Raw genomic sequence first — 24,402 nt, 5'->3', positions numbered from 1 at the left:
ACAAAGATGCGTTCTGCTCCAATAGCTCAAAGTCCTCGCCTGCAAGAGCCTAAATTGCACAAGGCATCAAATGTTCTTTGTCTGCACTAGCTGAAACTACACAAGGCATCAAATCCCAACAAATACATAAGGAAGTACGAGTGACTTGATCCCTCAACAGGGTACGTAGGCAATCTAGGGCTTGACTTATGTGTAGTCGCAAAATCAAATAAACACCCAAATCCCCAAGTTACAATTTATTCATATTGGAATCAAAGAGTTTTTCCTTTTTAACAAAGGATTGTAATTAATAGACGCTTAGTCTAAAATGGGATGAACTCAAATTAATAAAACCCTCTTCGAAAAATGAATAAGGATGAAATTGTGTCAAGTGAATTATTTGTTTACAATCTTTGTACAAATTTTGCTCAACATATGCATTTCCGGGATAACAATCCATTGACTCTATAGGTTTAAACTGTCCAGAAAGAAAGTGTGTAAAACTCTGAAAATGTCTGCAGTTTCTCAAAAAATGAAAATGTCTGCTGCACTGAAGAAACAACCTATGGATCTCGTTATCAAGTTATCAAACATGTTATTATCTTAATGCACGTCAATTAAGAAACTATAAAGTAAGAAAAAAACATTGCATCTTACTGAAAAGGCAGCAACAGGCACACCTTGGAGCAATTTTCAAAACTTCAAATTCTTGTTCGGTTGGTAAAGGACAACCAAACACATTTTTGGGCCGTGATTTCTTGGCATGTTCAGCGCTTGGAGGCATAGACTCGGGTGGGCGTTGGCTAACGAGAAAATAGAAAATTAGGCCAAACAAAGATGAATTGAAAGAATATACATAATGCAATCAAAGAGGAAGGCAGAATATAATGCAAATGGTACCTTGAAGTGGAAGTAGCAGTAGCATCTGTTAGAGTTTGTGTTTGTGTTTGTGGGTGCTCTTTTGCACTCTCATCAGCAATCTCTGCAGCTTTGGCACTTTCGGCATTGTAACCAGGCAGCCGAACATACATAAAGCTAACAGCTTTCATAATCTCAATCTACAACAATGCAAAACATCCATCAGCTTAAAAAATGTCACTTACTCTCCCTTTGCCTTGCTTTGGGAAGGTATTTGAATTTTGTTCGGTTGTTAAAAGAGAAAACACAAAGAGAAGAGTAAAGGGACAACTCATACTTAGGTGTTACTAGTTAGCTTGTATAGCTATAAGGTTGTTATTATAAGTGTTTTGTAACTAGTCCTAGTTTAATGAGTTAATTAGGCTTAATTAGTTTTTAAGCTTTATTTGGAAAGTGTATATATACTGAGTTGTAATTCGTTATTCATTAAGAAGGAAATAATACAAGCTTCTTTCTTATAAAGGAAAGAAAAGAGAACCTTTTCCTTGTCTTTCTTGGAGACGAGAGTGGCCTGCAGAAAGAATTCCTGCTCTTGGGCATAAATCAAAAGGTTGGTAGTGGGGGTCGGGGTAGTGCAGTACGTGCCTCGTGGGAGACCTCCTCGGTACGACGCTGACGCTGCGCCTGGATCTGCTCTGCGATCCACTTGCGACACTGATTGGGGTAAGAGAGAAGGTGCCATGGCTTATGATTCAGTTATGAGTGGCTCCACGCCGTGCCTGACTTATTCTTGTAATCAACCTCCCCAACTCCTCTCCTCCTCCGCCTCCTTTGTCTGAAAATCTCTTGCTCAGCATTATCCATCCTTCCTCTTCACCTTCCATCCCTCCTTCCTCTTCTCATTTCTTACTCTCTTTATTTCTTCCTCTAGTAGAATTAGATTATGGGTTTTCTTCCTTTAGACTGTTGATGCTTTTGTTACCACCAATTGCCATCGGTGGATGGAAACTTGAAATACTATTCGGCATTCTATCTCAACTCTCTTTATTTCTTCCTCTAGTAGAATTAGATTCTGGGTTTTCTTCCTTTAGACTGTTTATGCTTTTGGTACCGCCAATCGCCATCGGTGGATAGAAACTTGAAATACATTTCGCCATTCTATCAGCCCATTCTCTTGACCCAAAATACGGATTTGGCTTATTGGGCCTTAGTGCTTGGCCTATTCTCTCGGCTTCTAAGTTCTGCACCATAACTTCCTCCTGTGATCAATAGATTTATATTGTAACTTGCTCATGTCATAATGTATTAATCAACGCGGTTTATTTTACAGAAAATATGACTTTAATCCTTTGAACTAAAATTTTCTTTTATAAAAAATTCAGATAAAGTTTTTTTACTTAAAAAAAACTCAGTGATTAAGATCTACATAAGCGAATTCATTAATTTCATATTATTTACAGCTTTTATAATTTTCACACGTCTAAAATACCCTTATTACATATTTGACGTACACAATTAACTGTACGGAGAGCGTTGGTGATTTTGCCGTAAAAAAAACACATTAATATTAAAAATTCATTGCATATTAATTTAAAACAAAGGCTTTGAATTGTCATAAAACTAGAATTCGATTCAGTTTTTTTCCCTTACTCTTGAATACTTTTGACTTTATCCTTTTTTTATTAATATATTAGAACACTGTATGTCATTATCTAATGCACATTAATTTACCTATAACAATTTACCATTGGTGTAATATAATATCTCTTTGTTACAATGATTCATATTGTATGTATTAACAACAAAACATGCCTAACATATGACAAAATAATTTACCTATATTAAGAAGAAATGTAGTCTAATGCATAATTTTAAAAATATTATGTTACACCTATGTATATACAACAATAAAATGTGCTTAACATATCTAACAATACATGGCCTAACATATTTAACAATACATGAAAAATAATTTACCTACAAGTCAGAGAAATGTTATTTGGTTGGGTGTAGTATAATTTTTTTTTAATAATTGGAACCAATTAAATATAACTATGTGTATTATAACTTTTTTTTATGTAATTTGTTTATACCATATTTACGGTCTCGTATTTAGATCTCGTACAAATATTCAGGGAACTCAAATGTAATTATGTAATAAAGGAAGGGGCAAATATGTAATAAGTGAGGAGCCCTTATTCTATAAAACGATTCCTCACCCTCACAATTAGGAGAGGCCAATTCCTAAGGCTCCTCACCCCCTCTCAAAGCTCTCACTCTCATTCAGAGCTCTCTCTCCCTCAGAAATATAATCAATGTGAACGTAGCCCAAATTTTGGGATGAACCACGATACATCTTGTGTCATTTACATTTCATGCAGATTCATGGTCGGATCTACGTTGTTCCAAGACCTTCTGTTTTGTGCATCAACATTTGGCGCCGTCTGTGGGAAACGACACGAAAAGTTATGTCGGTTCTCTTTCATTTTTTCATCTCACCACCTTGAGACCTCACCACACACCACCATGAATCTGCAAAACCCACACAGAGACACCAAGTTCATCATTCTCTCTCTCCAAACTACACACAAACGCCATGCCTGAAGCACCAAAGAAATTTCTGAATCCCACGGAGGACTATAACCTCAAAGACAAAAAACAACAAGATCCTTCACTTCATTGAAGAAGTCACAAAAAAAAACCCGCCGAGGTTCAAAAACAAGTCCTCGCTGAAATCCTCATCCACAATGCTCACGTGGAGTACTTGCAACGTCACGGCCTCAACGGTCACACTGACCGTGACACTTTCAAAATGACACGTGTGAATTTAGACCATAAGGGGCAGTGAATGCGATCCTCTGTGACGTCTTTTCTCTATCACACTCACCGCCATTTCCGATTCCTCTGTCACGTCAGCAACTTCCATGAACAATGTTGCATCAGCAGAGATCATAGTGGAAGAGCAGAACAGCTCATCTTCCACCAAACTCTTTAGAACCGCCACCATCACTGCGTCTCCTTCATTCTCCATCCAAAGATCCGGTATCGCTCCCCACCAGCCTCCACATCAAGTGGGCAATCCTCGCCGCCCAGAAGAAGAAGCACATCCTGCTCGAGAAGCACATTCTGCTCGAGAAGCACATCCTACTCCTACATCGGACCCACCTCTGCTCCTTCTACATTAGACCCACCTCGCAACTGAAGATCCGGGTCGCGCCATTTCCTTATCCGATTTCCCTGAGGACGTCTAGTTCTGCATCCTCTCGTTCCTCATGCCTTCCGAGGTCGCCAACTTCGCATGCACATTGGAAGGATTCGTTTTGCTCTGCAAATCCGACTGCATGCTCCGGCGCCTTCTGCTCTCTGCTTGTCTCTTTCCTCTCTCTCCCATCTCTCTAGGTGTATTCCTCTGCATGAACGACGATAGCCGACGAAGCTTCTCCCGACTCTGCGCCAACGTCGTACATCAGCTTTCCTCCGCCCATGAAGGATTTCCAGCTAGCCAAGCATAAACCTGGAAAAGGCGTAGGAGCCTCACTGCAAAGATTGGGCAAGTACCGAGACGCCATTAAAAACCACTCTATGGTTCTGGACATCTCCAAACGAGAAGGAGAAGACACGGAAAACACAGGAGCTTATGGTGCAATATACGACGATGATAATTTTGCACGCAGTATGTTTGGTCTTGACGGTGCAATAATACGACTCCCGAGGATAAGTCTAAAACACCAAGTGGTGATGCCCGATGTTGAGCAAAGGCTTTTCGTATACATTATTTGGAAGAGATGATGGAGCTTGGATTCGATCTTGATGGCTCCGGGAAGAAACAGGTTAGAGAATTGACTGTGGAGGCAAGGCTTTTTGTGCTGCTTCCACCAAACGGGGTTCTCGAGGAGATGATGATGCCGCTTGGGACGGCGAAGAGCCCGGTTGCTGGAAGCACGTCGACGAGGCTGAACTTGCTCATTAGAAACACACTCATTACGACTTGACGAAGATAAGCTTTTCCTTAATAAATAAGTCTATTATCATTCCCCTTGTCTGCCATCAGCCAAAAGAGAAAAGAAAAAATGACAACAATAAAGGAAGATGATAGCTGTGATGCTCATCAGAGACTACGAAGGCTAATTCAAATAATGGTGCCAAAAATGGATTGTTTTCTTGGCACCAAATCCACCAACAATTTAAAGCTATTAAAGAAAGCACAAAGTGTAGTGTGGAGCTTTGGTGGTGGACTCGTGGACCATGCATCAAAAGAAAGAAAACGGAAAAACAAAAGAAGATAAAAAGAAGCAGACATAATTACAGTAGTGATGGCATGCAGAAAAGAAAATTATGGGCGTGACCCATTGACCAGAGGGTCGGATTTATTTTTGAATGGTGTAAATTATTTTCCTTATCTTTTCAGAAACATCTGTATAAACCCCATCAGAGGGTAATAAAAAAAAAGACAAAGCCCAAAATAAATGGGCTGGCATGTTGTGGAGGGCGAAGGCTCATAAGCCCAAAATAGCACTAACCAGGTGATTAAAAGTACGCCCAGTACTCCAAAATTATTCAGCAACATGCAGCTGTTACCACCAACCAGGCGATCAAAAGTACGCCCAGTACTCCAAAATTATTCGGCAACCCGTCGCTATTACCACCAACTAGGTAATGAAATGTACAACTCGTACTCTAAATATCATTCGGCAACCCGCCGCTATTACCACCAACCAGGTGATGAAATGTACAACCCGTACTCTAAATATCATTTGGCAACTAGCCATTCATGCCACCAACCAGGTAATGAAATGTACAATCCGTACTCTAATATCATTTGGCAACTAGCCATTCATGTCACCAACCAGATGATGAAATGTACAACCCGCACTCTTCTTCATGCCACCAACCAAGTGATCAAAAGTACGCCCAATACTTCAAATTATACATGAGCATTACTTATGTCAATCATACATAAACATTCATGAGCATCACTCATACCAATCATACATAAACATTCATGAGCATCACTCATGTCAACATTCATGAGCATCACTCATGTCAACATCTATGAGCATCACTCATGTCAATCAACATAAACATTCATGAGCATTACTCATGTAAATCAGTTTCAAAAGCTTCATTTACAAAAGCTCTAGCTTCAAAAGCTTCATTTACAGAGCTCCAGCTTCAAAGCTTCACTTGCAAAGCTTTACCTACAAAGCTTCAGTGCAAGGTATACAAATACCGCATTCGAACAACCACGACTTCGGCCCATACATGGATTCAATTTGAAGTCTCCAGCCAACAGACTTTATTGACCGAAGACTTGGAAGACTACATTATGTACCATATATTAAGCCTTAACTGGGCCTCATGAAAAATACTTGGGGGACTTAGCCCATTAATTATGTATTAAGGAGGAGTCCTTATTCTATAAAAAGGACTCCCTCACTTTCATTAGAGAGCACCCATTATTCATGTACTGAGGAGCGAACCCTTATTTTATAAAAGGGACTCCCTCACCATCATTAGAGAGCAACGCCGCCAGCTGAGCAATCGCCTCGCCGCGAGCATCACTCCTAACCCATCACTTATGTATTGAGGAGCGAGCCCTTATTTTATAAAAGGGACTCCCTCACCACCATTAGAAAGCATCGCTGCCTACTGAGCAACCGCCTCGCCGCGAACATCAACTCTAGCCCATCATTTATGTATTGAGGAACGAGCCCTTATTCTATAAAAGGGACTCCCTCACTTTCATTAGAGAGCACTCATGAAAAATACTTGGGGGACTTAGCCCATCACTTATGTATTGAGGAGTGAGCCCTTATTTTATAAAAGGGACTCCCTCACCTTCATTAAAGAGCATCGCCGCACGCTGAGCAACCGACTCGCCGCGAGCATCACTCCTAACCCATTATTCATGTATTAAGGAGCGAGCTCTTATTCTATAAAAGGGACTCCCTCACCTTCAACGCCACAAGCCGAGACAACCAAGGCAACATAAGCCACGAGCCGAGCAGCCTCGCAGCATGTGTTACTTCTAGTTGAGCATCATTTCAGATTGAGTACCGCCTCATATCGAACATCAGTTCAATACAACATCTAGTTACTTCGGCCCACACATGGACTGAATTTCAAGTCTCCAGCCAAAATACTCTCTTGACTAAAGACTTGGGGGACTACTGTTTATACCATATTTACGGCCTCGTATTTAGATCTCGTACAAATACTCAGGGAACTCAAATGTAATTATGTAATAAAGGAAGGGGCAAATATGTAATAAGTGAGGAGCCCTTATTCTATAAAAAGATTCCTCACCCTCACAATTAGGATAGGCCAATTCCTAAGGCTCCTCACCCCCTCTCAAAGCTCTCACTCTCATTCAGAGCTCTCTCTCCCTCAGAAATATAATCAATGTGAACGTAGCCCAAATTTTGGGATGAACCACGATACATCTTGTGTCATTTACATTTCATGCAGATTCATGGTCGGATCTACGTTGTTTCAAGACCTCCTGTTTTGTGCATCAACATAATTAGAAAAAATTAATTTACCTACCTACTATTTGAAATGTTCATTTCCAATGATGCAAAATACCTACCTACAAATTAATTTCCATAATTTACCTACAACAAGTATACTATGGGTGTAATGTAATGTCTTTCTTTACAATGATACAGGATATTGTATTTTCCAACAACAAAACATGCCTAACATATGCACTAGTACATGGAAAATAATTTACCTATAACAAAAGAAATGCAGTTTGATGCATAATATTAACAATATTATGTTACACTCATGTTTATACGACAATAAAATGTGTCCACCGGTGGAGCCACATTAAGGGCTACCCTAGGCTGTAGCCCAGGTAGCTTTCGGTAGAAAATAAAATTTTACATGTAGTTTTTATTGATTTTCGAATGTAGCCCACCATATATTTAGTTACTGATTCGAATTCCCTTGGTTTAATTATATAATACAGTTTACAAACCATCTCTTTTTCTCACATCTTTTTTCTCATCCCTTCTTGTACATGTACATGTTTGAATTTGTTTGAATAACGAAAATTCTTGATTCACCTTGTGAAAATTTTCTTAAGCTAGCTGATAATGTGAAAATTTTTCTTGCTTATAAAGATTTAAATCTTTAAGCTAGCCCACCCGGTAAAATTTTTCTAGCTCCACCATTGAACGTGTCTAACATATATAACAATACATAGAAAATAATTTACCTACAAGTTAGAGGAATGTTATTTGATTAAAAAATATATATAATAAACGTGTAGTTGATTTATTTATTTATTTATTTTGTCAAACAATAGATTTTGTTAGATTAGATGTAGATTAGCTAACGGCACACCCTCTACCACAATGGTGGAGAGGAGTGTTACCCTTACACCATGACGTGAGTTTGAACCCCGTCGACTTCCTAATCTAACATCTAATCTTTTTTTTTAAATAAATGGAGCAAACTAATTTACCTACCAATTAATATGGATACAATTACTACAAAATATATCACAAAAAAAAAAACGTAAATTTCTGGTATGACATGGATACCATTAATGCAAACAGTTTATATATTTTATTTTTCTACTACTTTTAATTTGGCATAAATTTAGGAATTGGGGAAATGGACCATAAAGAATGAGTGGCATGGATGTAAATACATTGTATTAATGGGTCAATAGTGTTTTGATGTGGTTGCAGATTTTAAATTTGGGCTTATGTTGAATCTTTAAAAATAAATAGGTTTTTATCTTAGAAATAATGAGTTGTAAAAGCCAAAATCTAAAGCACCCCTTAAAGATAAGTTTGTTTTAGTTATTTTTCTAATTGTTTTATTAATTGTGCATGTTATGGCCTTCTTTATCGTATTAAAAGTTTCTTATACTTTTATTTTCAATCATCTTCTTGTGACAAATTTCTTTGCAATTGTGTTACAAACTATTACTGTCACATCTCGATTTTGCTGTAGCACGATATTGTCCGCTTTAAACCACGCTTTCACGAATTTGTTCCTGGGCAAGAGAACTTCACTACCCAAAATGCGTCATGCTAGGAAGTGAGGGACATGTACATATAAGGCCAGTGACCAACCCCCACCCCGCCGATGTGAGATATTACAATCCACCCCCTTGAGAAGACCGACATCCTCGTCGGCACATCCGAACGGACGGTGAGTCTGGCTCTAATACCAAATTGTCACATCCCGACTCCGTCATAGCACGATATTGTCCACTTTGGGCCACGTCCTCACGGATTTGTTTCTGGGCAAGAGAACCTCACTACCTAGAACAAGTCATGCTAGGAAGAGATGGGGCATGTACATATAAGATCAGGGACCAATCCCCACCCCGCCGATGTGGGATACTACAATTACATACTTTCTAATTACCCACATAATCGAGGCCTATTATTGGTCATGAAAAAAAATAATCAACTCGGGCTTGTATCATCGTATGAAAATATTTTGTTTTGATCATTTGTCAAAAGGAAAACTAATGAAAAGGGCTTGAAAACTTTGAGTTTTAATGATAAGGACAAAATAAAGGGTAAAGTGAATAGTACCATGATTGACTTTTTAGTGTAAAAATGTGGTTTTTTCGTTAAAGTGAACAGTACCAGGTGCTTTTCGTTAAAGTTCCCTTTGTCAAAGCCTCAAAGGTGAACAGTGGTGCATCATGGTGTTCCACCATCCATGGCTAACAATAATCATCCCTAAGATTAAAATCTAAAAACAATCGGTTGAAAAATTAACAATGTTTCAAATAGAATAATTGAGAGCATCTCCAATGGAGATATCAAAAATAAATGTTAAATATTAATTTAATAGCTAATATGGCAATGTCTCTATTCCTGCAACCTATATATATATATATATATATTATTTATTTTTTTATTATAAATGATATTTGTAGGGCCCATTTTTAAAATGAAATCAATTAAAGTAAATTTCCAAGGCCTATAATTGGTGCTTAATGGAGCTCACACAATAAAATAATTATAAAAATTATTTGACATCACCTTTTCTCATATGTCAAATTTGACATAAAAAATTCATATGTCAATCCACATAGAATTGACATACTGGTTGAAACTTATCCCTACCTTCAAATTTGATTACATGACATTTCACTTAGAATTTGATATGTCATTTGGAGATAATCTAACTTAGTCTTTTTGCACACGCCTATTGTACAAAAAAAATAAACTTTATAAATTGCACACTAATTAACCCCACATTTTCTTGGTTGCTGATGACTTATATATTGCTTAATATGTTCTAAAATTAATCTATATTAGTTAGGAAAAATAAGAACCAAACCCAAAATGAAATACTAAATTCACTACAGAATATAGGTCCAAAATGAAATAGTACACTAAATAAAAGTTTATGTATGGCTTGCAACGTTTTAATGATGTTGTATAAGGTTGTAATTGTATTCAAACATGAATGTATAAAATGTAATTTATCTTAAATAATAATTACAACACTTCTCTTGTTTAATTTGTCTTACTACGTACGTGTTTAATTTGTCTTATGAAGTTACGAATTTAGACATCAATTCCACCTTCGTTATATGGAATTGGAGATATGGACAACACAGCATTGAGCAAAGGCTACTTTTTATTTATAAAAAGAAAAAGAATTTTTTTGTTAAAAATAAATGTATAAAACTGAAATGTTTTAAAAATATTGTATGAGATTGCAATTTATTTTAAACTTGAGGGGATAAAATGCAATTTATCTATTAAAAATTTAAAATTTTATTGGTATTAAAGCACATAACTGTGAATTCAAATTGTACTTGTGCAAAATCTGCAAAGAAAAAACTCAATAAATAATGGCTACCACTAAATTTGTGTGTCCAAAAGCAAAAAAAACAATTCTGTTAAAAAAAATAAATAAATAAAGGGGCTGTCTACCTACTCCCTACCCAGCGAAAACCACGAAAGCCACGGCCCCCCCAGCCAGCCCCCACTACGTGGTACGATAGATTATTGTCCTTCTCGATCTAACATATGGAGGGGCCTAATCGAGAAATTTTTAGTTGTAACGGAAATAGGGATGGTACATCACGTGTTTTTATGTAATTGGTAAAAAAAATTTATTTTTAAGTTATTAATCTTTTAACACACATAATCCACAATTTATATAAGGACACGTGGTGTACCACTTCGTGTGACAGTCATATTGAAAAATCTCTCCTCCTAATATCTCTTCATTTCCCTTCATTTTTATTTGAACAGTTACAGTTTAGCCACATTAATATCTTATATTTATTTTTTTATAAAGATAATAAGATAAAAAACAATATATAAGAAAAGAGAAAAAAAGGGAATGAAAATAAGAATGGAGAGAATCCTCCTTCCTAATATATTGCTTTGCTTCTTAGTAAGAGTCTCGGGTGATAATTATATCCAAAGTAGGAAGGACATTCTTTTGCACGAGAGAGCCACGACTCCACCTAAAAAATACTTCTGTTATGAGGATTCTAGTGATTTATGAATGGACGTACATAATCTGTTTGTTTACATCTTGAGTATAATTAGTCATCTTAATTATTTTATAAATATTACAGTGATTAATAAATGACGACATTGCTCAGTTTTTTTTTTTTAGTACATTGATACTTTTATACTAGGAAAAGAGAGAGTTCGGCTAAGCCACATAATAATATTCTACAGAGACAATAATTTTCCGGCAGTTGGGTGTGTTCACACCTTGAAATTGAAGAGCATATATGTTCTTTCCTCTTTATTATCATAAACGATTGAGCATTATCAATGTATTATTCTGAAATTACTCAATTAGAGTGATCTTCTTCAAGTTAGTAATTAATATCGATCGAGCTGATTAAAGTAAGCTGGCTAAAGCATATATCAAGGTTCATGCACACACGATACGGTTTTAATTAATTCCAACTCAAATTTCCACCACATGATGTGATGATTTTCAGCTACGTTCCTCCTCGACGCACCATCGATCAGTTGATGAAGAAGGAGAGAACTCTTCGGATGACGATCAAATCGATGATGTCAATGATTAATTATCTCCTCAAGCGCACTCGATGGAGTGCAAGATAAGCAAGAAGGCGGTAGCCAAGTAACATTAAGCCGAGAATGGAGACATCGAGCCACAAGTGGTCGAGACCACCCATGGATTTGACGGCAGGCAAATCTCCAACTCGGCACAAGACTCCTTTGGAGCACTCATAAAAGTCGTCCTCGTCGTATTGGACCCCAAGAAGAAGCTTGTAACAGTAGTAGCTATAGCTTAAGTACTTCAGCCACACGATAAAGGGAGGAATCTGTTGAATGTAGTAACCCCCGGCGATGAGGAAGACAAGTGTTGTAACCGACGCCAAAGTGGTGGCTTGCTTTATGTCCATCAGAATGGCACCAATGGCTAACCCTAGGCTTTGGGAGACCAGCACGCTGTACAGAACCACGAGCAGGGACAGGATGAACGTGAAGGGGTCCGGTTTAAGCCCTCCCATCCAATAGATTATTAACACAAATGCTGTTGGCAGTGCCAGCTCCAGCGGCAGGTCTCCAACTGTTCTTGCTAGGAAGTAGGATGAAAGCTGGTACATTCCCGAGGATCGTTCTTTTATCAGCATCCTTCTCTCCTGGGGAAATGTGAACACTGCATTGTACAGTGGGTAGAACCCCCAAAATACGGAGAAGAAGAAGAGCAAAGCGATCTGCAACCAACCATATACACACTAAAAAGTTATTAATCAATTATATTTATGCATTTTAAATTAACCAATTAAATAAAGGAATTGTAGCTTACACGGTCTTCAATGTGAGACGTGGGTGTACGCCACCAGAGGAGTCCACCAAGCGTGGCCACACTTACTACTTGGAAAATCCGTAGCCTGTTGAAGGCTTCATACCTTCTCTCCCTTAACCCCCTCTGAAACAGCACCTTGAACTGGTGCCACCAGCTTGTACACCAATATTGCTCTGCAGGTATCGCATGATCAGCTAATGCACTACACAAGACATCATTATAATTGAAAATTGAAACTAAACGAACCTTGGGGCTTGGGCTAGGAAATTGAGAGAGAGAGAGAGAGAGAGAGAGAGAGAGAGAGAGAGAGAGAGAGAGAGAGAGAGAGAGAGAGAGAGAGAGGATATGCTGAAGGAATTACTTGCAGAAGCAGCTCCTTTCATGTAATTGTCGTAGTTATTGACCTCCAAACCAGCACAGAGCTCATCTTTCAACTTTGCGTAAATGTTCTTATCGTAGGCAGAAATGAGAGCTTTTCTCACCATTTTCTGCTCTTGTTCCGCGTTCGTGTTCTCCCACTGCTCAGATGCATGTTGGGAATCAGGGGCGATTCCTGGACGTACCGTACATATTTAGTTTGCAAATTAATAAAAACAACCAGTGGATAGATCGATCATTTAATATACGCATACGCATGCATGCATAATTAGTTAGTATACACATGTACGTACGTACGTACATCTACATACATACATTACGTACATACATACCGTTAGCAAGATCCAGCAAAAGATCAGCAGGATTCACACTAGGCAAGGACGTGGAGAAACCGATGGAGGAAAAATAATTGAGGGCCGCAGAAGCAGGGCCATAATAAATGGGGGAGCCCTCGGAAAGCAGGACGAGCTTATCAAACATGTGGTAGATGCGGCTGGAGGGCTGGTGGATGGTGGTGACAAGGGTTCGGCCCCCACTCGCAAGCCTTTTGAGTGTGATCAGGATCCGCTGAGCTGTAGTGGAGTCCAACCCTGAGGTGGGCTCATCCAATAAAAGTAAGCTCGGGTTAATCAGCATCTCTTGACCTATACTCACCCTCTTCTTCTCTCCCCCTGAGATCCCTCTAAACAGTGGCCCCCCTATCATGCTGCTCCGGCACTGAGTCAATCCCAGCTCGCTGATCACCTGCTCCACGTGCTGCACTTTCTCGTCCCGGCTCAGGCTGTTGGGCAGCCTCAGGAGAGCCGTGAACACAAGAGTCTCAGTCACCGTGAGATGCGGGTACAGAACGTCGTCCTGGGCAACGAATCCCGTTCGTCTTTTGATGGCGCCGCAGAATGGCTGGCCGTTGTAGCTGATCTTTCCTGACATGAACTTAACGTTATTCTGATGATTGAGGCGCCCTCCCAGGGAAGTAAGAAGGGTCGTCTTCCCACTTCCGGATGGCCCTAACATAGCCAATATCTCTCCTGGACATACCATACCTGTTATCCCACTCAGTATACTCTTTTCTCTAGATCTGCTCCTACCTCTACTCCCTTTCTGCTCCACTTTCACTTTGTAAAACACCTCCTCAAACTGCAATTTAATTATTAATTAATAACTTAATTTTTAGCAGGATCGTCACTTTTATATACATCGATGGTATCATCTGAAATTAAATTATTTAGTCACCAAATCATGAATTAATAATTAATATTTCAGCTAGCTAGCTGAGAGAGAGAGAGAGAGAGAGATGATGATGAGAGACCTTTAAAGTTATAGGATACAACGTTAGTTGTAGGAAAGCTTGTGAATTAACTTGGGTAGCGGGCGCGGCCTTGTTCTGGGTTCCAGCAGGCATCTCCGGCGAAACTTCCACAGTAGTAGTACAACTACTGTCGCTGCCGCCATATTCTGCTGGTTTTGGCACTATGCTGCTGAGAGACATTGCAAGTTTGAATGTATGTGAGTTCTCCTTTTTTTTAAATAATTTGGTTGCGTGCGTTAGCGATGGTTGGGAGAGGGCACAAGTACGTACGCGTACTTGCGTTGGCTCGATTTAAGTTGGCGTCCCAAAGTGAACGGTCCTGGGATGGAAGATATGCACATATATATATATATATATATATATATATACACATACATACACACACACACACGAAGGATGGAAGATGTCCTCTTGTGTGTTGGCCTCCATGGTCATGTAGACCTCCATCCCATGTGGTGATGGTGGGAATCCCACCTTTTCTATTAATTATTCTAACACTGACTATTAACCATTAAGCTTAATGCTAATCTCATCCTATATATATATAGCTAAGCTAGTCCCCTTTATTAACATCTTTTCTGTCTTTTCTTGATTAGTATTATGGTCGTGGATGTAGAAATAAAATATAAATGTAAGTTTATTTGAAAAGCAAATTAGTTTATAACTCAAATAGTTAAAATCATTGTTCACATCTACATCTTAAGAATTTTCTATATTTGGAAACACTGGCGGAGCAAATTAAAGCCCACAGTGGTCACTTGTCTTGAAAATTTGTCTTCTTATATGTTATATCCAAGTTTTTTCATACATATGTACTTATAGTTGACCCTTCTTGTACAATAAGACTACCCCAATAAACACAATCCAATATTATTGTGCTCAATGGTCAAAAGACTCAAGAAACTTGGGCTTAAAGGTGCATGACACTTCATTCTTGCCTCAAGTCTTTTGATTTATTTATGTGTGTATTGAATTTGTTTAATTTTTTTGAGTAAATTTAAATCAACATTTGATACTTTTATTCTTGTTCTTTTCAGTCTCTTTCCTTGATAAAACTCTGGTTTTACTTGTATTAAAAAAATTGGTTATACTTAGCATTAGTATCATTATCATATGATTTTGGAATGATAACACAATTAGGTTGTAAATATTAAATTTGTAGTATTCATGATAATTATTATGAAACCACTTAGTACTACGGTCAAGTGATATTCCTCTTTATTTGTAAGTGAGAGGTCTTAGGTTCAATTCTCGTCAAATGTGAATTATACCACATTATTGCTAGCCCATTGTTAGGTTTAATAAGATCTTACTTATTAAAGTTGGGTTGGCCTTGTTTATTAATTATTATTTAGACTAAATTAGCCAAATCGAAAATATAGAGACTAAATTGGCCATATGATTATAACATAGGGACCATTTTGACATTTAAGCTTAGAAACAATATACACTAATGAAGAGAGCACAAAAACTTTTTAAAAGTGGCAATAACATCTCATATTAAATATTGCATTGTCAAATTCAGTAAGGCCCCGTTTGTTACGTAAAGTTGTTTTAGACTAATTAAGTACTGGTTTAGCTTGTCACAAGTTGAACTTAGACTATCCTTTCATTGTTGTTTTTGACCAATTTGGGTACGGTGATGGTGATCTTGTTTAACAAAATCACTATGGTCGTGCGGCCATGTTAGATTTTGGTAAAAAAGATGTTCATTGTGGGGATCATGCCAAATAATGGATCCGGGGTTGGGAAGTATCTCCTCGTTCATGTAAGACATATTTTGAAATCACAACAACAAGACATTAGGATCACGAATAAATCAAATCAATATGAAATAGATATTGACTAATTATATTGAACTTATCTGTAGAATTCGGAAGACATTGTTATGAAGATGAAGCCATTGATGAACTTTAGGTTGTCTTCTCCTTCCAATACTCCAAAATATCCCCCTACTATATGAATATGTTTTAGTATTATGAGGAATTCAATGTATGGAAGCAGGGACTTAACTTAGTAATTATATACCATTAGGGTTCCTTATTAGCCGGCCTATTAACAGCTAAGAAGGTCAACCCTATCACCTTGATTGAGTCCTATCATGATGCAATATCTTTGTATTTGAACCTTTAGATGATTCTCCTAGATTAGCTGCAATGATTAAAGACTCCACAATTCTTACGTAACTAGGACTCTTAATTTACTTGAATTGCACACCACTGAATAATCAAGTGATTTGTTCCTCAAGTAAACAATTGTCACACATTGCCATTCATAGAACTTTACATTCTCCCACTTGAATGTCAATGTGATGTCCTGATAAGAACTCGTGGTGATCACTGAGTCTTCATGAGTTTGCAACCAATCTTTCTTAGCAACTTGTCACTTTTGAATCAAGTGCAGAACCACAGAAAACAAGGCATACATTGCACAGTTCCTTGTACTCCATGATTACATGCACACTTAACTCAAAGCACTATGTTACTAACAAAGTCATGATATCAAGGGCTAATAGTCAAAATATTAGCTCACAATAGTCGAACTGAAAATATGAATATATATTTCAATACAAAAGTAGTTCACAAAAGAACTCAACAATGTTGGTAACAAAATCCAACTTTTCTGTCAATTTAGAATAAAATAGTAGTTGAGGTATGAAAGTGAAATGTTTTGAAGATGTTGTATGCGATTGTAATATACCTCAAACCTGAAGGATTACAGTGTAATTTACCCTAAAAAATAAGTGTGAATATCACTATTCAATAAATATTGCAATGTGATGTTTCCGATTACAATAGATAATTTCTCCCCTCGTACACACATACGCACTTTTGTTTTGCTTGTTACTTGATTGTAAACTTAAGCTCTTATTAGGAAGAAGCCATCAATCGGATTCCAATTTGTGTCCAAAAAAAAAAAAAAAAAAAAAAATTTGGCAGAGCACTACTGATCAGGTTAGTCTGGGATATAAAGAGTAAATGGGGGTCCAGTTGCGTGGTGGAGCCCAGCATGCCCTTTCTCAATTCAGAGACATGCAGAAAGTATTGGCTATTTGATGGTGGGTGGCTCGAGCATCATATTTTAGGGAATTGTCTTCCTCTCCCAACTTGCGCATGAGTATCAATATTTCATATACATGTCCATGACAATGACATCGAGTTTTTTGTGTACCGCTCGAGTATTCCCTTGAGCTTTGATATATATTTTTATATCTTCCCTATATATTCCATATTTATATATATGGAAAGAAATTATATGACTCGAAATACCTTGTAACAATGTACATGTGACAAGAAAATTATAAATAAACTTCACTTTTTTATCTTTTGGACTTGTAGCTAAGTTATTATTAACTATTTTAGTTTCACACTAAGACCAAGCCAAGTTTTAAAAATCCAAAATGTAGCTTTCACTTTTCATTTTTCTGAAAATCAAAACAGTTACCAATAAATAATTTTCCAGTTTTTAATAAAAGTGAAAAAAAAAACAGAAAAAAAAATAGTTACCAACAACTCACGTCCCTTGCTGTAGCAAGAATAAAATAGTAACTTCCACTACAATAACTTCCTCTACCACATGCATAGCATGTGAGAGAGTTACTAATATAACATGAAGAGTTCCATTTTGCCAAAGTATATGCGATGCTCTAGCTAGTAAGGAATTAATAGAAGGGACACTTTGGATGCGGTCCCTAATTACCAATGTTCTTTGACTAAAACTTTGGTGGTTTTTAGTTTTTGATCGAAGTCCCTGATATTAATGTAATAATATATTTCTATGTAGATTATTATATTTTTAAATTAAAAATGAAATTTGTAGTTATTTATATTAATGAGATTTTAAATAAAACCCATAATTTATGGGATTAAAAATATTAAAGATGAATTATACTCTCCAATATTTTGTGTGTGTGTGTGTATGTACACACACATGGGTACGTTCATCAAAACTAACCAAAAAAATTATTGTACCAAAACATGTGTACATTTTTCAAAAGCATAAAAAAGAAGGATATTAGGCATAATAACATTATTAAATTTCTTTTATTAAACTTGATATGGAGACATTCTCAAATCAATGAAATAGAATGTACACATATAAGTTTAAAAAATGGATTAGAGAAAAGATTGAATGAAATTTTATATAAAAAATGGGTACATTTTAAATTTAAAAAAAGGGTACATTTTTAACAAAGGGTACAAACTCATTCTAATTTTATTTTTTATATTTGGGAAATGTTTGAATTGAAAATTATTTAGGAGTCTAATAAGGGTGTGAGTATTAAAGCTCTAAATCAATTACCAATTTTTTTTATTATAAAACTTATGTAACTTACATGTAATTCATTAATATATTAATGCTAGAGACTTTGATCAAAATCTAAAAACTGATAAGGTCTTAGTCAGGATTGGCCCTGAGGGGATGCCAGGCGTGTGACCTCACAGGGCCCCGATTTTTAGGGGCCCCTGAATTTTAATAACCTTTATAATGTACTACATATAAAAAAAGTGTGAACATAGTTAACATTGTTGCCTTCGGGGAATTGTTAAGCACTGGTACTTAAATTTGTGTTTGCAAGGGTTCAACTCCCTGTAGAACCATTTTGGGCCTTTTTTGAACTACATTAATATTTTTCTTTTCTCTTTAATATTTATAGTTTAATTTCTATCATTATAAAAGATAACTTTTGATGATAAATCTATGATTAGGAATATCATAATTAATTAAAATCCTTAAAAGTTTGAAGATATAATCTTTAAAACCCTTTTTCATATATGACATCATTTAATCGAATACACGTCGTTCATTTATTCTTTTGGTCAGCTTTTAAGGATCATCTAATTTTCATCTTATTTGAAGACCATTTATCCATATATAATACAACTTTGCTCACAACACTAAAGTGGAGGTGAGCATGTGATGCTCATCCCCTATTGATTACCGTTAAATTAATTTGGTTTAATTAATTTAAGACACGAATCTCAAATTCTAACTAATCTAACGACAACCGAGTGGGGGTTAGAATCATCCTCACTTTAGGGAGTGAGAAAAAATGCAATAAAAAAACCTAACAGTTCATTATAAGATGCTACAAATATCATAACCATTGATTTGTTTAACTAGTTCATTATAAAGAGTATGAGTTGTTCTGATTATGATATATGTACGGTCATATGATATGTACATAGCCACAACACCATGCTTTTTTTTATTTAAAAAGTAAGGAGTTTCGAACCCAAAAACATAAAGAAAGTACATACATAGCCACCAAACCATGCTTCTTTTTTATTTATTTTCTTTTGCGTATATATCAATTTATACACAAGAAAAAAGTATAAAATATAAAAGAAAATATAGCAACCAAAATTTAGACCTTGTAAGGGCCTCCATTTGAGTCTCGCACAGGGCCTCCAAAATCTCAGGACCGTCCATGGTCTTAGTCAATGGACATTAGAAACTGGGGACTAGAAACTAATTTTTCCTTAATAGAACTATTGTTGTCGGAAAGAATGAGTAATGTTAGGTTGATTAAATTTGTAGGCTAAATATGCAAATTAAATGACGTGTTACCAATAAGAAATAACAATCCAATCATCAATTTTAAGCTTTACTAAATTATATTAAGAAAAGAAGAAAACTTTAAACTTCAAAAGTAGTGAAATGTCTTAACCACAAAGATGATTCACCACTTGCGATAATTTTCCATTATGCAAAATAAAAAATCATTACAAGTGAATAAAATATATAAGTAAAAGTGAAAAAAATCCAATGAGAAATAAGTCCGTTAAGTAACACTTAAGTAACAATCTAATCATCAACTTCCATATCATTTATTTTATAAACTTTAGTCTATCCATATAGTCTCCTTAGCATTACTCTAGAAAAAAAAATATACACACACGATCAGGTTCAATGGACGCAAGTTTAGTGCACAAAAGTTGTGGGAGAGATTAAAGTTTTAGGTAAATGTATTCGCTTATGAATTAAAATATTGCCTTAAACTTGTGAACTGTTATTGACTTTACAGAAAGGAGCCGGATCTCTTCCTCATAATCCATCAAATCAAGGAATCTGTGCTGTTGAAATTTGATCAAACGGCTACAAACAGGGGCTCACCTTAAAAGTTATAATAATTTTAGCTGTTGGATCAAATTTTAACGGATCCCCTAATTTGGTGGATTAGGAGAAAGGTAGAAAAAGTATCAAAATAAGAAAAGTAGAAAAAAAAGGAAGGTGTGCGTGAAAGTGTACAAAATACAAGCGTGAGTGTGTGACGCTACTACCCTCCCCTTCTCAAAGTTCTCATGAATGATTAGACTGGGTTTTGTTATTGGAACAACGTTCGTTTGGACTCTGGTGTGCTCGGGTAATGCAGTTCGGAAATCCACACGTGGCATGCAACCCAATTTACAATGATAATGGAGTGTGTATTCATTTTTTAATAATTTTAAGTGAAATGTTATAAGGAATTTTTTTTTAAATTGAAACTTTTTATAGATCTTTTAGCATTGCATATTTTTTACATAATATTTTATAATATTACATAGAATTTAATGTTAAATTATGAGCTAAGAGAGAGAGTACATAAAGAATTCTATTTTGAAATAGTCTTCTTCGCATTTAGTTTTATGATTGGAAAGTGGAAGGTGAAATGCTTCAAGCTTGTATAATGCTTACACATGCGAATTTGCCAGTGTGATCCTAGCTAGCAGCTATGATATACGTGCAAATCATTGGGTGAAGGACTCTTGGTGGTGCCCCCGCCTGGTTAGATATATGCTCAGTGCTCCCCCTTCCTTTATTTTTAAGAATGATACTAGTTTCCCATTATCCCATAGTAAAATGAAAACTTTGGCTGAAAAAATATATATTTTATTCACCTGTAATGATTTTTTATTTTTTTTATAATGTTAAATTATCGCAAGCGATGAATTATCTTCGTGGTTAAGACATTTCACTACTTTTAAAGTTTAAAGTTTTCTCTTTTTCTTAATATAAATTGTATTAAATATTGTTTGTATTAAAAAAAATCTACACTTTAGATGGATCGTCGATAATATTTAAATCGTCCACATCTTAACTAACCGTGAAAGAATCAAAAGGATTTGTCTTAAGATCAACACTGTACATAAAATAAACGCCGAAAACTATGGTTGGATATTGTCACATACTAGTATTTTGCAGTGCACGTCCATATATACTTTGTTTAACACGCACGTGGTGGAAGTGTTAATCCATATATATGTATATAATGCATATGTATATGTGTATGTCTATGTAGGGATAATTTGGATGCGGTCCCTAATTCTTAATGTTCTTTGACTAAAACCTTAATAGTATTCAAAGTTTAATTAAGGTCCATTGACTTTGTACACCTCATTATATTACAATTAATATTAATATTTTTATAGTTTTGACATTAATTGTTTGATATTTTATGAGATTTATAATCCTATAAATTTAAAATCCCTCATTATAATACTATTAGAAACGGTTACAATAAAAAAATTCAAACATTTTGATTGAATAAATGGATAAAAACTATGTAAAAATAAGAAATAATAAATGGCAAAAGAATGTATCCATGGTGTTAAAAAAATTGGTACATTTCACATATAACAAAGTGATACATTAATAAAGAAGAATGAGTACATTATAAATAAATTAGGGTACATATAAAAGATAAAAAAATTATGAGTACAAATGATTTTTTTAAAAATATAGGTGCTAAAAGAATTTAATACATGGATACAAAATAAAACTAAAAAGAAAATACTACAAATTTTAAAAAATGTTGCAAATTAAAAGTGGGTACAAACTAAAAATATAAATATATGATTCAAAGTTTAGGCATAAAACATAAATATACCATATGTAATTTTTCTATAATTGATTAAATATACAATGTCACGTGACGGTATACACATGGGTACAAACACAAATAAAACTTTAAAAAATATGGGCACAAAAAGAAACTAATATATGGGTAAAAATTTAAAATGAAAACAAAATTGGTACAAATTAAAAAAGGTACAAACTAAAAATAAAAATATATGATAAAAAATTTAGTCATAAATATAAATACACTAATTTTAACATTTGTAACACTAAAGGAATATATTTAAAAATAAACATATTTTATTATTCAAATAATTAATGATGTTATTAATATTCAAGTACCTTGATAAAAAATTAAAAATGAATATGATTTTAATCAATGAAGTAACAAAAATAAGGACGTGAACCTAATTTAAGCTGTGTGGGAATCAACCGAGTGGAGTGGAAGACTTTGATGGACATGACCCGCCAACTGATTGCGGACTTGGTAACTCACATATTTTATGTTATCTTTGATTACATTATTATGTACATATGTATGCATCATTATAATTTTGTCCAGTGGCTTATGGGGGTGAAATCATATGATAGATGTAATTATTAAGTGCGTAATTCTTGTGAATTGTGATAATTATTTTTGTTTGTTTTGTTTTATATTGTTATTTGGGTGATATTCTTAAGGGAAATTTTATTGGAACCCAGTTAACTTATCTCTACATCCATTAATATTCTTTAAAATTTTATATTCCAATTATGCCCTAATGAAAAGATGGGTATAGAAAGATATTATCAACTAGCGAATCGGTGTGTCGAAGTGGTCTGAGAAGACTCTCTTCTCTTAGGTAATCAATCGGATCTCGTTTCTTTTGATCCAGAATAGTAAACAATTTCAATTCCATTACCATGAATTCCAACTTCGACTTCGATCTGGGTGTAAAACTCAGCCTATTACACAGCCTGTTACACAATTGAAAACTTGAAAATAAAATTTCCCTCCATTACCATGAATTCCAATTTCAATTCCATTACCATGAATTCCAACTTCGACTTCGATCTGGGTGTAAAGGAGCAATTCTTCAACTTCGACTTCGACTTCCATTAACATGAATTCCAATTTCAATTCCATTACCAGAAGAACAAGACCTCTTCTTTCTCCTCCTCCGCCACCGCCGCCCAATCCCGACCCGCCTGGCAACAACCCACCGCCAGTAGAACCACCTCCTGGACCCACCAACAGGCTCCGACCCAGAGCGCCTGACCCGGATTGACCAACGCCCCGACTTCCATGGTCAGGGATATCTTCAGAAAGAGCTGGACTTCCGTGGCTCCGGCAGTTTCCGCCACCCTGATCACCGTCGTAAATAAAAACCCAAATTTGTTTGGGGATTGGTCAATTCCGCCATGGGTAGACCAAATTATGCCCCTTCTTCCCAATCGCAGCCACTGCTCACCTAGGCTGCAACGTGCAGCCGTGACCTTGTCGCCACCACCATAGAGATGAGCACGAAGAATTGAACATTGACGAGATAAAGAGTAGGTCGGCGATGACAATTTTTGTAATGACAATCAAAATCAAATCCGATTACTGCCACAGTAGGTAGTTGGGTGGGTTTACGTGTTTGTGTTTTTTTTTTTTTTTAAAGTTTGTCAATTTTGTATTTGAGGGTAAAAAGGTAAGTTTGTGGGACAAAATTTTTAAGTTGGGTGTGAAAAGAGGATTACTGGGTCTAAATAAAATTTCCCTATTCTTAATCGTGATCATTATCTTATCATTATATCTGCTTCGCGTGCTATATATATAGAGAATTATTATGCAATATAAAAAATATTGTGTAGCTTAACCAAATTAATTAAAATTCGTCTAACAACGCCTTAGAAATGATTTTTGAAGACTTAACAAAAATAACAAATATAATTTTGTACTTTTATAATTCAAAAATGCGTTCAATAGTTTAATTTGAGAATAATTTTCTAAAATGAAAACATCAAAAACGTATTCGATAACAATATTTAAGATGCCAAAAAATAATAAGTTCATATTTGATAGTAATTTATAATTAAGATGGTGGTGGAAAAGATGGTGATTACAACTGATGTTAGTAGCAATGGTGGTTGGTTGGAGTGGTGGTAATAGTGGTGACAATAGAGGTGTCAGTACTGGTGATATATAGGCAATGTCAATAGCGAGGTAGGAGCAACGGTGGAGGAAGTGGCGGTAACGATGGTGACATATGCTGGTTGTGTTA

At 35.8% G+C, this 24,402-nt stretch overlaps 2 protein-coding genes across 2 annotated transcripts; both read right to left on the bottom strand.

Annotated features, from left to right (window-relative positions):
* Nucleotides 1–473: 473 nt before the first annotated feature.
* Nucleotides 474–1,737, bottom strand: LOC103450313 (uncharacterized zinc finger CCHC domain-containing protein At4g19190). The gene is made up of 3 exons (XM_008389643.4): nucleotides 1,376–1,737; nucleotides 880–1,037; nucleotides 474–782 (listed from the first exon to the last, which is right to left on the bottom strand). Exons 1-3 carry the CDS (start codon nucleotides 1,577–1,579, stop codon nucleotides 605–607), a joined length of 540 nt encoding a protein of 179 aa, XP_008387865.2. The 5' UTR covers nucleotides 1,580–1,737; the 3' UTR covers nucleotides 474–604.
* Nucleotides 1,738–11,562: 9,825 nt separating this feature from the next.
* LOC103450308 (ABC transporter G family member 14) lies at nucleotides 11,563–14,671 on the bottom strand. Its single transcript, XM_008389638.4, has 5 exons — nucleotides 14,318–14,671; nucleotides 13,341–14,145; nucleotides 12,992–13,183; nucleotides 12,631–12,803; nucleotides 11,563–12,538 (listed from the first exon to the last, which is right to left on the bottom strand). Exons 1-5 carry the CDS (start codon nucleotides 14,495–14,497, stop codon nucleotides 11,882–11,884), a joined length of 2,007 nt encoding a protein of 668 aa, XP_008387860.1. The 5' UTR covers nucleotides 14,498–14,671; the 3' UTR covers nucleotides 11,563–11,881.
* Nucleotides 14,672–24,402: the final 9,731 nt, after the last annotated feature.

The sequence above is a fragment of the Malus domestica genome, chromosome 15 (genome assembly GCF_042453785.1).
Source record: "Malus domestica chromosome 15, GDT2T_hap1".
In the NCBI taxonomy this organism is placed as follows: Eukaryota; Viridiplantae; Streptophyta; class Magnoliopsida; order Rosales; family Rosaceae; genus Malus; species Malus domestica.
This window is presented reverse-complemented; position numbering and strand designations above follow the sequence as displayed.

Bases quoted from the DNA above. Each gene is read 5' to 3' on its own strand.
- LOC103450313 (XM_008389643.4), bottom strand. From the start codon at position 1,579: ATGGCACCTTCTCTCTTACCCCAATCAGTGTCGCAAGTGGATCGCAGA. The intron at 1,038-1,375 runs GTTCTCTTTTCT...GCATTGTTGTAG, and splicing joins CCAAGAAAGACAAGGAAAAG to ATTGAGATTATGAAAGCTGT. The intron at 783-879 runs GTACCATTTGCA...TTTTCTCGTTAG, and splicing joins ACTGCTACTTCCACTTCAAG to CCAACGCCCACCCGAGTCTA.
- LOC103450308 (XM_008389638.4), bottom strand. From the start codon at position 14,497: ATGTCTCTCAGCAGCATAGTGCCAAAACCAGCAGAATATGGCGGCAGC. The intron at 13,184-13,340 runs GTATGTATGTAC...CGGTACGTCCAG, and splicing joins TTTGCTGGATCTTGCTAACG to GAATCGCCCCTGATTCCCAA. The intron at 12,804-12,991 runs GTAATTCCTTCA...CGATACCTGCAG, and splicing joins GAAAGGAGCTGCTTCTGCAA to AGCAATATTGGTGTACAAGC.